The following is a 14,160-nucleotide window of genomic DNA, read 5'->3' as shown; positions in this document are numbered from 1 at the left end:
GTTGTGAAGGTCCAATGATACAATGAAAGGGGAAACCATTTCCCTTTTCTTTGGGCATTTGTAGAGGATCTAAATGAACTGAGCAGGTAATAGTTGTATTTACTGGTTACTGTGGATCATGAAGGCAGAGGGTGGGGGCTGACATCAGGGATTTGTGGGAGGCAGCTGACTTCAGCTCCTTGTGTGAATGGTGCATTCTTTCTAAACACCAGGTTCAACAGGATCACCTTGAGAGCTTAAAATGAGCCACAGTTACAGTACATACTTGAGGGAATCAGCAATTGACACAATCTGGTAGGGTTTTGCTTCCCCCTGCCCCGAAGTAAGCCTAATTTTTTTTTAGCCAATATCTTGTGTAGCCAGGGCTGGCCTTGAACTTGATATGTAGCTGAGGATACCTTTGAAATCTTGATACTTCAGCCTCTATGTTCCAAGTGATGGGATGCTTAGTATGTGGTGGGTGAGGTGACTTTATCAACTCTATCTTATATGTTTTCTTTAAATCTGCCAAGTCTGTTACTGGTTCATGCTTTCCTCTGTTTCTTCAGCACACAAAGAGTGTTTAGAATGCTTGTTTGAATGTATTTGTCCCCTAGGTCTACACTCTTAGTGAGAAGTCTAACTGCAGCTAACATATAGTCTGTAGCCTTTTGTAGACTGCTCATGTACTAGTAATGGAATTTTTCCTTACAGAACTGTTGTAAGTAAGAAAACAAGCAAGATATCAGGAAAAGTTCAGCAACAAACATGCTAGGGTTGCTATAATCACCAAGACTAATAATAATTATGTTGGTGGGAATGGTACAACAGCTTTGGAAAAGCCCACAACTAAACCACAGTGGCTACATGACCTGTTATGTAGGTTCATTCCTAGTTATGTGTGCAAGAGAAACCAATTCCACATGGAAACTATACATACATGTTCACAGCAGTATCACTCATAATTATTTCCCAAAGGAAAATGTCTCATGCTAATGGATATCATCTGCTATGGTGAGTCAGCTTTGGCAATAAGAGAAGCGCATGAAACAACATGATTAACTTTGGGAGCAAGAGGCAAATGAAAGATACAAGTTATCAACGACCACCTATTACATAATGCTACATATATGCCATGCCCAGAACAAGAAACAACAGAGATAGGAGAATGTGGCTTTCCAATGACCAAGTTAGGGACTTCTTAGAAGGAAATACTAATGTATATAGTTTTATTTTGGTGACCATGAACAAAATTGAAAATTTATTGTGGTGATAATGGGTTCACAACTCTGTAAATATACTATAGCCTATGAATGTAATAAAAGGTATTGAATTTCATAAGGATGTGTTATGGATCTCAATAAAATATTTTTTAGATGTGGTTCCTAGATTTTGAGATTTCAGAGACTAGTAGGGAAAATTCTGGAATCCACCATAACTGCCCACTTTGTTCATTTGCTTTTGATAAATAACACCATTTAATGGCCACTTACAATGGTACTGATATAATTTACTAAAAAGAAAGTAACTATAGTGCTTAAAAGAACCAAGGATGATGGACTATTTACTGACTGGAATAAATGTAGCTTCTTTTAAAAAAAGGTATTATGGGGCCTGGAAGGATGGCTCAGTGGTTAATAGCACATACTTCTCTTGCAGAGGACCTGAGTTCTGATCCTTGTACTTACATCAGAGCTGTTCCCAACTGTCTAGAACTTCAGGTTCAGTGACATCTGATGTGTGGTATCCCCCATGGTATCTGCACTCACATGCACATAACCATACTACACACATACATATAATTAAAAATAAGCCTATAAATATCATCTGATTTTTATAAGTAGCTACAATAGTAACTTTCATACTGTTTGAAGCACACATCACTCTTGTCACTATTTTTAAAATCTTCTAGGAAGGCCTCATCATAGAAATGTTTCAGATTGTTATCAGTTTGTATATCCCATGGCCATATAATTAGGTTAGTTATTTCATATGCACTTTAGTAATTGATTTATTGATAACAGAAATGAAAAAACTTAAATGATAAAAGACTTTATTTATAATATCTAAAAGTCATAATATAGTGTAAGACTGCAAAAATAAAAGACAATTTCTGGAAACTTAAAAGACTGTCTAAAAACCACATTAACATTCACTATTTAAAATATAATATCAGTCTAAGCTGATGTTTGCTTCTTTTTGTATTTCACAACATCTGAGCTAGAATTTTCTTCACACAACTACACTGTTAACTGCTTCAGTTCTAATGCTGAAATTTATAACTTGGGTCTTTTCTCACAAGCAGGAATACATAGCATAAAACCCTTTCTACACAGCAGAATGAAAATAATTAAAAAAAAAAAGCAACAGATTTCAACCATAAGAAGACAGTGAGGGATGTTTCTTTTGCAAACAGTGGGGGTAAAGGGATTCTGAATCCAGCTAGACTCACTCCTGCTTGAAGGCTGTCTAGATTACCCATTATCCATTATAATGAAGCACAAGCTATGTGTAAAATACTTCTACCACTTATTAGCCAGGATTCAATACTCAGGTACTGGGAAACAAACAAACGGATTAGCCTCAGTTTACATATGAAAAAGCAAGGCTTGTTGTGAGAATGGCTTCCTGTGGGAGAAGCAAGAGATTTCTCTGCAATAGACATTATGCTTTTTTTTTTACTAGCAGTATTAAGATTTGGGGTTTCCACTGAGAGACTTAGTTTTGGGTCAGAGGAAGAAGTTCAGAGCACAGACAAGGTGAAGATTTCATTGTTAGGGGGTTACCAGGGAGAAAGTTAAAACCAGGATAAAGCCTCTTTTCAGATGGAGATCACTTTGCAGAGGTAAAAATAGCAAAACAAGAATAGAAAAATATAATAGCTAGAGTTTTTCTCATTTCTAAGCCGGGTCCTTTTGTAAAATCACTTTGAAAGGAGAATCTCTCTTGAAGATAGCCTTTGACATCGTATTCCCCCCTACCATGGGTACAACCCGTGAGGTAGAGCGCACCAACATGAAGGAACAAAGGTGAGAAGCAGAGATTTTGAGAGGGGAGGACCACAGGGACAACAAACGGGATGGAGATGTTATGTTGTACAGCATTGGCTACGAGGTAGAAACAGAAGACAGAGGAGCAACGGAACTTTTACAGATGGATAATGGAATAATCTGGGGATCTAGTAGCAATGGCAGCTACTTATATTTTACAGAGGATTTGGGATTTCAAGTATACAATGAAATCAAAGATGATGGACACATTCAGTTTAAGGGAATCTTTGCAGTTATGTCTCGTGAGAGTACAGGGGTGCAATTGAGCAGTGGTGTGGGCTGGAGTAAACTAGTTCCTGCAGAACAAACACCTGCTTCATCTAGTTAAAATATAATGAATACTAGGCTATTCATAAGATTTCAGAGGGGAGTCTACTTTAGTTTGATCAATACACGAGGGTGGATTTAAAAATCCCACCTGTTCCTGAAAAGGGTATTGGTAACCAAAACAATGGTGTTTGTTCACTTGGAAAACTGTGTGTCATTCTGAACTTCATAGATCTTGTGTGTCATTAAGGGAAATTAACCTCTGAGAAAGACAAATAACCCATCTCTTCATGGCTGTCAGAGACATTTGTGGTAGGACAGGGCTGTTCTAAGTCAATGTAGCAAATCTGATGTTCTGGATTCCCAGAGAGGATTTCTCCCAGGCTCTCTTCTAATCACCTTTCACAGCCAAATTCCACATCACGGAGATAAACTTAATCCGGTGTAGATCACAAAACCCACCATTGTGTTGTGCCTATGAGATCTGATCCTAGAAATAAATACTCTGGCAAAACCCATAAAGGGGAAACTATGTGGCCTTCAACCTTTAGAGTGGTAGAAGACTGAACTACCTCAGAAAGCCCCTTTGTTCACTCGATTGTTTGGGATAGTAATTAGACCTGGGTAATAACTTTAAGACCAAGAGTAGCTCTCTTCATGTCCAAGTGACCTGCCTCCTATATAACATTTGCTTGTGGCAACTGTGACAAACCCACTGTGGAATTGTAGCACAAGATGACAGAAACATGTCAGTTGACGGTCACTTCACAGATAGTTTGCTTTTTTCCATAAATCTGACAGTCCATCCTAAAAATACAGTTGTTACTATGGACAAATGTGAGCACAACTCTCCAGCAGGTTCTTGACTTCAGACAGTAAATAGCCCTATTCCACTATAGTGTGAGGGCATGAAGACCTGAGAATCTTACCAGATTCTGTTACATTAAACTTAATTTTTAAAGTTATTTTGAAACATGCCCATCAGTTTTACTATGGCTCTAGGTGTGGCTGGTTAATATCTGATGCACTGTAATCAGGAACACACATCTCCCAGAAGCTGACAGAAGCTCTGGTTACTTCTAAGGCTATTACCACACACTTTATTTACAGTCCAATCCTAGAGACTTTGTTAATCTAGCAAATGGCCAACTTGGTGGTGTTAAAGGTCAGTGAATTGGTTCACATCTTGTAAGAACAGCCCTCCCATGAACAAACCCAACAGACTGAGGATTCCTGACATACTCTGTGTATAGAAGTCAAACAGAACATGGTCTGGCTGATCAAACTAGGAAGAATATTGCTGGATTTACTTTTGATAGTTCTTTCAGATAGACATGAGATGCAGCTGGGTTGCCTCAAAGAACAGAGTAGGGGTTTTCTCAGCTTTATAGGAGAGTGGGCTACTGTTCTGGAGTCTCCTGGTTTATTAGCACTTGGGCTAAACGGATTCCAGTGCAACGCATTACCTAGTGAGGTTGGGAAGGAAGCATATACTCCTTACACATCAGTTTACCAAAGGTTACCGAAATAGTCTAACAGCAGGATAAGGCCAGATTAGAAAATTCTTGGATGGAAGAAATTCATGATGCATACATCAGTTGTAAGATTACTGTAGTTGCATTCTATAGTTGACTGGGTTTGCAAACATTAGCTATTGGCTTAATGGGGATAAAAGTCCTATGTTCTTTTAGAGTCTTCAAATGACCCAAGGATGAAGGAAGGGCCTTGTCATTCGAGCACCAGAACAAGAAAAGCACAAAGTACAGGTGGTGACCTTTCACCTTTCTAGCCTCCTCTGGCTTCCTTCCAGCTGTCCTCAGTATGAATGTTACTACCCTGGGAGATGAATTTTTATTGAACAGAGACCAACAGCAAGAGCATGTCAAATTAAGTCCAGGAAAGTATGTTACAAGCTTGTGCCTAGTAAAACCAAATCAACTGGTATAGGCTGTTCCATCTGACGTGGTTGTTTGGCCTTTGTAGGTTAAGCTAGTGGACACATGAGTAAAGTGAGCATGTGTGCTTGCTTTTGATTGTAACAATTCTTAAGGTCTTAGTTCCTGTAGGCTCTTATTCTTCTGCTTTGAAAGAAAATCAAGACGATATTCCCTAACAATCAAAGTGGGTTTAAAAGAAGTAACAGCTGACCAATGACCTACATAGCCTACAAATGTATGGTGTGAATTGCACACCTTTCTGTTGCCATGGGAGCTCCTGAAAGAGGATATACCAGAAGTATGGTCCTATCCAATGAAATGATTTCATGTAAAGTGCTGGTCCTGGATACCCAATCCATACCATACACTTGGAAAAGGTACTGATTAACAGTTATTTGAAAAACAGAAGCAATGGTGAATTCTAATAATATGTATTTTCAATCCTACCTAAAGTTTGGCAGATGAACCTTGTAAAACTATATTATTATTATTGCATGTGCATGGGGTATGTGAGCTCAAGTGGTGATTAAGATGACCATGTTGTGGACCTTATCTCTCCTTCTACTTCCATGTGAGCTCCAGGGATTAAACTCAGATCCCCAGGCTTTCATAGCAAGTGCCTTTACCCAAGGATCTATTTCAATGATCTGGATATGAAACAATCGATGGGATAAATGTTTACTATAGTAAGTGGAATGCCTGAAGTTGTAATTGGTTATACTTCAAACTGGATCAAACTGAAATTTCTACACTGCTGAATCCTTCTTCCTGGGACATCCAATACTCTAAATGTTGGCAAAGGCATCGGACATTGAAGTTTAATATGCAATAGTGGAGTCATAGGTACTTCTCGGTTAGGAGAGAACTTAACAATTTTTCATCCACCATTCCCTAGTTTAATTTGTACCACAGTTCTGAAAGGTTGACAGGGAAGGTCTCTGATTTACAGGTGGGGACAGATGATACTCTACACAGTTTAAGTTATTTTCCTAAGTTTCTATAGTTACAGGTAAAGTTGGGTATAGACTGTTGATTCTTAAAACAATGGGTGATCTTCTAATTCCAAGGCAGGCTGTATTGTACAGTAAGAACAGTACCAGGAGGCAAGTGAATGCAAGAAAAGATGACCAATAACAGATTAATATTTTTGAAATTCACACTGCTACAAAAGACAACTTGGGGTGAAGGACTTGGTTCCATTTCTTAGAAAATAATGATGAAAACCTGGTCACTTACTTGGCATTTCTTTAGTTTTGTGTGTGTGTGTGTGTGTGTGTGTGTGTGTGTGTGTGTGTGTGTGTGTGTACATGTGCACCTTCTATACAGATACCTGGCACAGGAAAGAGTTTCATATACTGTGAAGAGCATAGAGATGTCTTCAAATTTAAAGCATACAAAATCCATCCATAAAGGGAACTCTCATAGAATACATAGCAAATTACTGCTGTTTGCATTCTGAGTTCATCAAGTCTGGCTGATCCTAGCCAGTGCAGATGCTTCACTGTAGTGAGATGCAAAGAATTTGGTGGTTTGCTCCTGCAGCCATAATGCTTGCAGGTAAAATAGGTAATGCAGGCTGTGGTGAGGGTGAGCAGTGCCTCTGCCTCCTTGGAATGTAGAGTGGAAGCAGTCCATGGAAAAATGCTACATGAAACAGATATGGTGAGAGCATGATCAGCTGTGAAGATGTTCCTCAACCTCGCTTACTAACCTTTAGAGTCTAGCTTCCAAATTTAAATGGCACCATCAAGTAGTCTAGGCTCCAAATTCAGAGATTAGCATTCTAATTTTGGATAACATTTTTTGGTTGATGGGACTGGTTAATCAAACCCCTTCAAAGCTGTTCTGTATTTGACTAACTTTCTTTCTTTCTTTCTTTTAATAGAGAGCAGACAGGAGACACTAGGAGAAGCTATTATGAAGCTTATGTGACCCATGTCTGGGGCTAACAACTATCAAATATAGCAGTTTGTCTAAGAAATTTCATAGCTGAGAGAAAGGCACAGATGACAATGAACTAGCTGGCTGCATGAGAATACCCACACCCTAAAATAACTTTTTCATAACAATTCTAAGAATCGTTGAAAGGTAGACAGTGAGCTCCTCGTGTGAGGGTGCTAAGGAGAGGACAAAAGGCCCCCAGATCCTTTTCTCTGGCACAAAGGATGACATCCCTCCCTCCCTCTGGGTCCACAGTGCGCTTTTGTGAAGTGGACTCTGTGACCTTCTTCCCAGCGGGACTCTAGCAACTCTCCTCAGCATTCAGATATTTAAAGCCTTCTAAAGGAGGGGGACTCAGCAGTCTGGCCCCTAACATAGAGGGCTAATGAAATGCTTCACGGCCAGGGAAAACTCTTAGTACTACACCATCCGACTACTGGAAACCAATCACAAGGAATCCTGCAACTGTAGATGCGTTGACTTAGCAATGGCATCCTGAGCAATGAGGCTGGCCTCAGCAGAACTAAACCTGGAGTAGCAGAGTGGTGGGGCAAAGACCAGTGGAACTCTAGGTGCTCTGGAGCCATAACCTCTAAAAAGGCTAATCCAAAACCAAGAAGTAAGATAGAATTTAAGTACTCTTCCCCCTAGAACTGCAGATAACGGGGAGTGGGTTGGGTGAGTAAATCACTAGAGCAGAGCCTCCTCTAAGGCTTATCTCACAAAGGTGGACAAACAATAAAAAGAAGTAAAGGAGAACCAAGGCCAGTGTGGCATGAATAAAGTGTCTTTGGTATTTCACTAGAAATCTGATAATGTTCATTTCCTCTTGTGGGTTAGGCTAGAAATGTAAACTATTTATTTTGATGTTCATACAACTCTTCCTTAATATGTAACAAGTACATAGTGTTTTATTTTTAATGCCTGTGACATGCTCTGATCATCTAGGATACACAGTAAAGCGACATTATCTTTAAGATATGCCCATGATCCCTTTGCCTTTAAGTTTCCTTCTGTGAGCCTTGTCAGTCTTAGTGATAGACAGCTGGCAGAGGGAGATGAGAGGACTCCAGGCAGATACGAGCAGGCATAACAGCATTGTCGTGTAACCATTTAGCTTGGCAGAGAAGCTGCTGTATTACTCACTTTGTAGTGTCTCTTTAGGCTTGTTGACCAGGTGATGTGAGGAGGAGGAATAGAGGACATGCAGATTTAGCAAACATGTCATACTGAAGTAGCTTTACAAAAAATAGTTTTCAGATTTTCCACCTGGCTTTTAGGAGTGGGAGTTATTTCATGGTGATTTTCAGCAGGCTTGCTTGTTTGTTTGTTTGAGGTAGATATGAGATGGAAAAAAATGAAGAAAGCAGAAGTGTAGCCAGCTAAAGCCTGTGCGGAGTGAGACTGGTTTGGAATCAACTAAAGAAGTGAAAGCTGAGCTTGTCATGTTCAGAAGACGAAGAAGGGCAAAACTAACTGGACTGCATCCTATTTCGGCAGGGGTTTTAGGACTTACTAGGTAGGAAACAGGTTGCAGCACAAGGACAAAGTAGAAGACTTTGTAGACACAACTAATCATGAGGGGACAGAGGGCAGAGGGCCATGTGGAGCCCTTGAGATCTACTAGCCAGGAAGGACACAAGGCACTAACACTGGCTCACAAGCACCCGGAGGCTTGCAGGTTCTCATTGCTTGTTATTGTTGTTTGCAGAGAAGAGAGTCTGCCTCTTTCCTTGGCCTCTGTATGCAGGTATTGTAATTGTACTGAGATGCTAGGGAAATCTAAATCCCAGCTTAATAATTAGTGTACTGGATGTGGAGCTCATTTTCCCACCTGTTTAAATTACAGACAAGCACTGCCTGAGACCCAAGCATTGTGGTTGCCAGCAGCTGTGACCATTCCCTGAAGTCATCACAGGCAGATGACGTGATTTCAAATGAACACACCATTGTAGGCCAAGTGTTAGTAGTTAAACACCAGAGTTACAGAGATGCAAAGCTAGAGGCACGTTCACAAACACAGCTGGTGGTTAAGAAACCCTTAATGAAGTTAAGAAATCTACTATTAGCTCAGAGTCATTCATCAAGAGTTCCAACACACTCAGATTGAAATTGCTTAGATGCCTCAGTTTCTCTCAAGTCTAAGAATAAACATTTGTTAGAACACCCATTACAAGAGGAAAATCACACATAATGTTCTCGTGGGTTGATGTAGAGCCTCTCAGGGTTGCTTGGGTGATGCTCGTGAGGGCTTCGGTCTTGGTAGCACATCTGGTTGTAAAGGGGGTACATCTGCTGAGTCCCATCCTTTCCTATTGTGTTCTCATCTTCATAGTCAAATCTCCTGCTATTGAGTCCATTCTAAAAATTCAAACATTGTTTATATTAGCAGAGAAACTGTTTACATTCTTCTAGCACATTGGCAAAAACAAGCAAAAATTGAATTCATTAAAGTCCATGTCCTTGATTCACTACCCCACAAGGAACTGAATGGGAAGGCTGTGTTCAACAACTCACTGTGTTCCAGTTATTTGGTGCCCACCAAAATCCAAATAAGAGATATGGTGACTACAAGCTCCAACGAATGGGGCTATGAGGAATTTTAGGTTTTGAAATTTGGAACCCATCCAGGTCAGCTAAAGAAGGACATGGTTGTGAACTTCAGGAGTGTCTCAAAAAGGGTCCCAGCTTGGAAGGAATATTTGAGATAGTCAGAGAATTAAATCAAACAAACAAAAATAAACATCAAGATTCAGCACTGTGGGGTTAGGGAATGGACACAGCAAAATGAATTGGCATTTGACCATATGCTGGATCACAGGGAGACTTAAAAATGCTGCCCCAAACAGCCTCTCCACTTGACCTTCCTCCTGACTTGACCTAGAGCCACAGCTGACACTTACTCTGGAATGAACTCCCTCTGACGCTCTCTGGTATTCCTTACATGGCTCCTTCTGCCTGGACATTTCAGTTATCTGTAGATGACTGAAATGCTTCTGAGATTACTTAGAAGTGTTCTTTAGATTACTTGCAAGAGTAAGCAAGTTCAAGGACTTTATCAAGTCATGTACATGAATGTAAACAGGGAGCAATGGATAAAATGAACTTTGATGGATATCTAACGAGACTTTCAAATGTATCTTGGCGGGTACAAGATGAGCCTTACTTACAGAGGACTGAAGATCAACAGCTCCTTTCTCTTTGAACTGAGTCTGCACAGGCAAGTGTTCAGTCTGGAAGACATTAAAAGATACACTCTGTAAAGCACCAACATATCAACCCCAGGAAGACTCCTGTGTTCAAGGAGCCAACCAGGTCTTGCTAAATGTCTACCAATGAAGCAAAATATTCTCCAGGAGGATGGAAAAAGACAATCAAACAAGCAAACAAAAACCCAAAATCTCTCCCCTCCCCTCTTCTCCTCTGGTTTGTGGCTTCTTTAGAGAGAAAAATATCCAGAACATCTGAGCTGGGGCAAATCGTGACTATATGACTTGAGACTTTTAGCACCACAGTTTTCTCTTTCCCTAGTGGAATAGTCTGGTATTTGGGCTGAACCAGCAATGATAAGCCTTTATTGGTGGCCATTCTTTTCTCACTGATTCCTACCTCTTGGGTTGTAAATGGAGTCATCACTTTGATAACCTCAGCTGCAAAGGGTCTTTCTTAGCTCCTTGTTCCTGTTACATTAGGCCTCCATTCAAGTGTCACAGCATTTGTAAAGCCCTGTCACACCCTCAGGTGGAGGCAGCCATCAGATCATCTAGTAGCAGGACCATTTTCTCATCAGTCTCCTATATGAGACTTAGAGTGCTCACAGGAATCTTGTAAGAATACTCTTAGCTAACCCATATAAGTAATTCTATAAAGCTGGTCTCCACTGGGAATTGAAGTTGCTGGTGTCAAGGAGATCACCACACTAATGTCACAAGAGTTAAAATGTTATAGACCAAAGCGAAATTATCTTCCTCTAATTTCAGTCACTTTGGAAGCCCATCTGACTTAACATCATGGTAACTATCAAAACCTTTAAAATGTATTCTTAGCAGACCACTAGCTTCCCATAACCCAAGAGCTAAGGACTGTTATCAAGTAGCATCTGAAACTGCATACATATGGCACAATGTATCTGGCAAATATTTTGACTTACAACTTTCTTCTGTAACCAATAAAATCTCATGTTACGGCTTCTACATTAGAATCCAGTGTTCAGAAGAATCCAGGTCTACATTCCTTCATGATCAGTAATATATGACTCCAGAATAAATCATCTCTTATTCCCTTTGAAATAAAAAGTGTGTTTTTCTATCGATACTATTTTACATGTGACTAAATCTGAGACTTAGTGTGGTTAAGGTGTCTCATCTCACAGATGGTTAGTAGAATGCTACTCAAGCATAATTTTGTCAGATTCTACATTTTTGAGGTTTATGGCCCCTGCTTCGAGCTCCATGCCTATAGGAGATACTACGCAAATACAATAGGAAAAAGACTGAATGTACTGTGTCTACCAACAGGTCTTTGGTCCTGCTGTCCCTCTGGTCTGAAGGTTTGCCCCTTAAGTTTTGGTAGTTGAAATACTCTCTCTCCATGGCCTGACTACAGTTACTCTTCTCTTCCATGGAGCCTTTCTCTGCCATAGTGAATCCTTTCACTACTTTCTCCACTGTTCTCTGCACATCTCTAATGCCTCGCATCATAGTTTGCTTTGTTTTATAATCTTGGACATTTGTAATTTTTCAACTCCAGCAAATACTGACCTTGTCCTGTCTACTGTTGTGGTTTGAATGTTTGTCCTCACAGAAATCAATTTGTTGAAACCTAATCTGTAATGTGATGCTATCAGGAGGTGGGACATTGGAAGAAAGGAGGACATGGGGCAGGACTCCCATGAATGTGGTTAGTGATGCCTTATAACTTACTGAGGAGGCTACAGAGTTCTCTTCTAAACTACAAAATTACAGTGAGATGGCCATATCAAGAAGAGGACTTTCCCCAGAAGGAACACAGTATGGCTACAAGGGTTTAAGGAGAGATGTGCTGTTCTAATTTATATAAAATTCCAGATGATAACTTTAACAGGACCAGAAAACACATTATCACCCCCATCTTCCCAACATGCTGGTAAGCCTATCCTGTGTCATCAGTGAAATACATGAGCAACTTCCTGGAAGCCAAAGATAGGATATCATAAGCAACAATATCTGCATTACATTTGCCAGGGCTAGGGAAATGCAGAGGCTAAACTATATTTTGCTGCAATACAAATATGTCAAAATACCACTTGCTTTATGACTAGTATAGAATTTCTACCTTTTCCTACAGTAGGAGATAGGAAAGTCTAGACAACACAGACCCGAATAAGAAAGGAAGTGTCTCGATTCACTCTATCCTACACTTGAAATGTTCATCATCAAATCACTATACCTCAGGGGACCTGTAAGTTTGCAATCCTGAATACAGCAATTTAGCTTTTAAACTAATAAACTGATTTTCATGGGTCAGTTTTATGCTAATATAAAAACTGAGTGGGAAGTACAGTTTTCATATGCCTCTCCTTTTCCCTCCATATGCATGTATAAACCTTATCTCCAGGATTAACTTCCAGTTTCAATGTGGCTCATTTGTTAAAATGGCAACTTTTGTATATACTCTTATTTTCAGGAGTCCAAAATGTATATTTGAATTGATTCTTGGCAGTGCATCTTTATTTTTTTGCTAACAGGATGCTAATGCCATGGATGTATCATTCTACCATCACATACAGAACAGTTTCATGGTCACCCCAGACACCCTGTGCTCTGGCACTCAGTTGTGAGCCACTATGTGGGTGCTGGGCATCAAACACATGTCCTCAAGAAGGGCAGCCAGCACTCTTACTGAGCTACCTCTCCAGCCCCAAACTGTCTTTTTAAAAACACACTCCCATCTTTTCAAACTTCTTCCTATCATGCTGTCTAGCTGCTAGCCACTGCCTCCTACCTTTTCTGGGATTTTCTGAGAGAATCCAGAACTGCCTCCGCTACCATCCCATGGGTTATGATCACATTAGTCTTCTGACTGAGGATTGGACACCTAAATCGATGCTTTCTGTTCTCTGCCTGGGCCATTATTTGTTATCTTGATGCTAAAACTAGGACATCTTATATCCCCATCTTACTTGTGGGTCTTCCTCTCCATTCCAGAAGAAATTCCCACACCTGTGAGAACTTCTGCCCCCACTTTCAGAACTAGGCTCCGTAGCATGCTTAATTCTCTTGCCACCCATTCCCATTCAGCTTTTCTCTGCCATGACAAATACCTGACAGTAACAGCTTGAAAGAGGAGAGATTTATTTTGGCTTATAGTCTAGTTCATGGTTGGCAGGATCTGTTGGTTTGGACTTGCACAAGGCAGAATATTATGCTTCTGTGTGTGTGTGTGTGTGTGTGTGTCAGGCCAGGATGTTCACACCATGGTAGCCAAGAAGGGGAAAAAAGAGACAGGGGAGGGTGTGTGCGTATCCAAATATGCTCTCCCAGGACTTGGACCCAGGGAAATTTTTTTTTCTAAATAAGACCTATCCTCTATATCTCAATTCCATTTTATAACATCTCAATAATGCTATCAAGTGATGATCCTATCAGTGAACTAATTAATCAATTGCCCTAATAATCTAATGGTCCCTTAGTAACTGGGTCTACCATCTGGTGACTGAGCTTTGAACACATGAGCCTTTGTCAGGGATAATTCACCTCCAAATCATCTTATCACTGACTCTTCTACTCAGCATGCAATCTGTTTAGGTTTCTCCTACTATAAAAGAGAAAGGCAAGTTCTATGTACTTAAAAATTTCAAAGACATAACATCTCAAAAACCTCAGCTGAACAGGATATCATGGTATTGGCCCTTCCTCTTGAAAGACCACCCAATTCCCAAGGCTGCAAGTGAAGACAGGCAGCTTCACCCTTAGTGTGTAGCTCTTCTGTCCCCCACAGCTGCCGCC

At 40.3% G+C, this 14,160-nt stretch overlaps 1 protein-coding gene across 1 annotated transcript in view; it reads right to left on the bottom strand.

Annotated features, from left to right (window-relative positions):
- Window positions 1-2,015: 2,015 nt before the first annotated feature.
- Nectin3 (nectin cell adhesion molecule 3) overlaps window positions 2,016-14,160 on the bottom strand; it is a 91,786-nt gene continuing 79,641 nt past the window's right edge. Inside the window, exons 8-9 of the mRNA XM_005074770.4 lie at window positions 10,345-10,407; window positions 2,016-9,535 (exon numbers count right to left, since the gene is read on the bottom strand). Of these exons, the coding sequence (XP_005074827.1) occupies window positions 9,359-9,535; window positions 10,345-10,407 (240 nt within the window). The 3' untranslated portion in view covers window positions 2,016-9,358. The remainder of the gene's footprint in view (window positions 9,536-10,344; window positions 10,408-14,160) is intronic.

The sequence above is a fragment of the Mesocricetus auratus genome, unplaced genomic scaffold, assembly GCF_017639785.1.
Source record: "Mesocricetus auratus isolate SY011 unplaced genomic scaffold, BCM_Maur_2.0 Super-Scaffold_100008, whole genome shotgun sequence".
In the NCBI taxonomy this organism is placed as follows: domain Eukaryota; kingdom Metazoa; phylum Chordata; class Mammalia; order Rodentia; family Cricetidae; genus Mesocricetus; species Mesocricetus auratus.
Note: the sequence above shows the minus strand (reverse complement) of the source record. Positions and strands in the feature narration are given on the sequence as shown.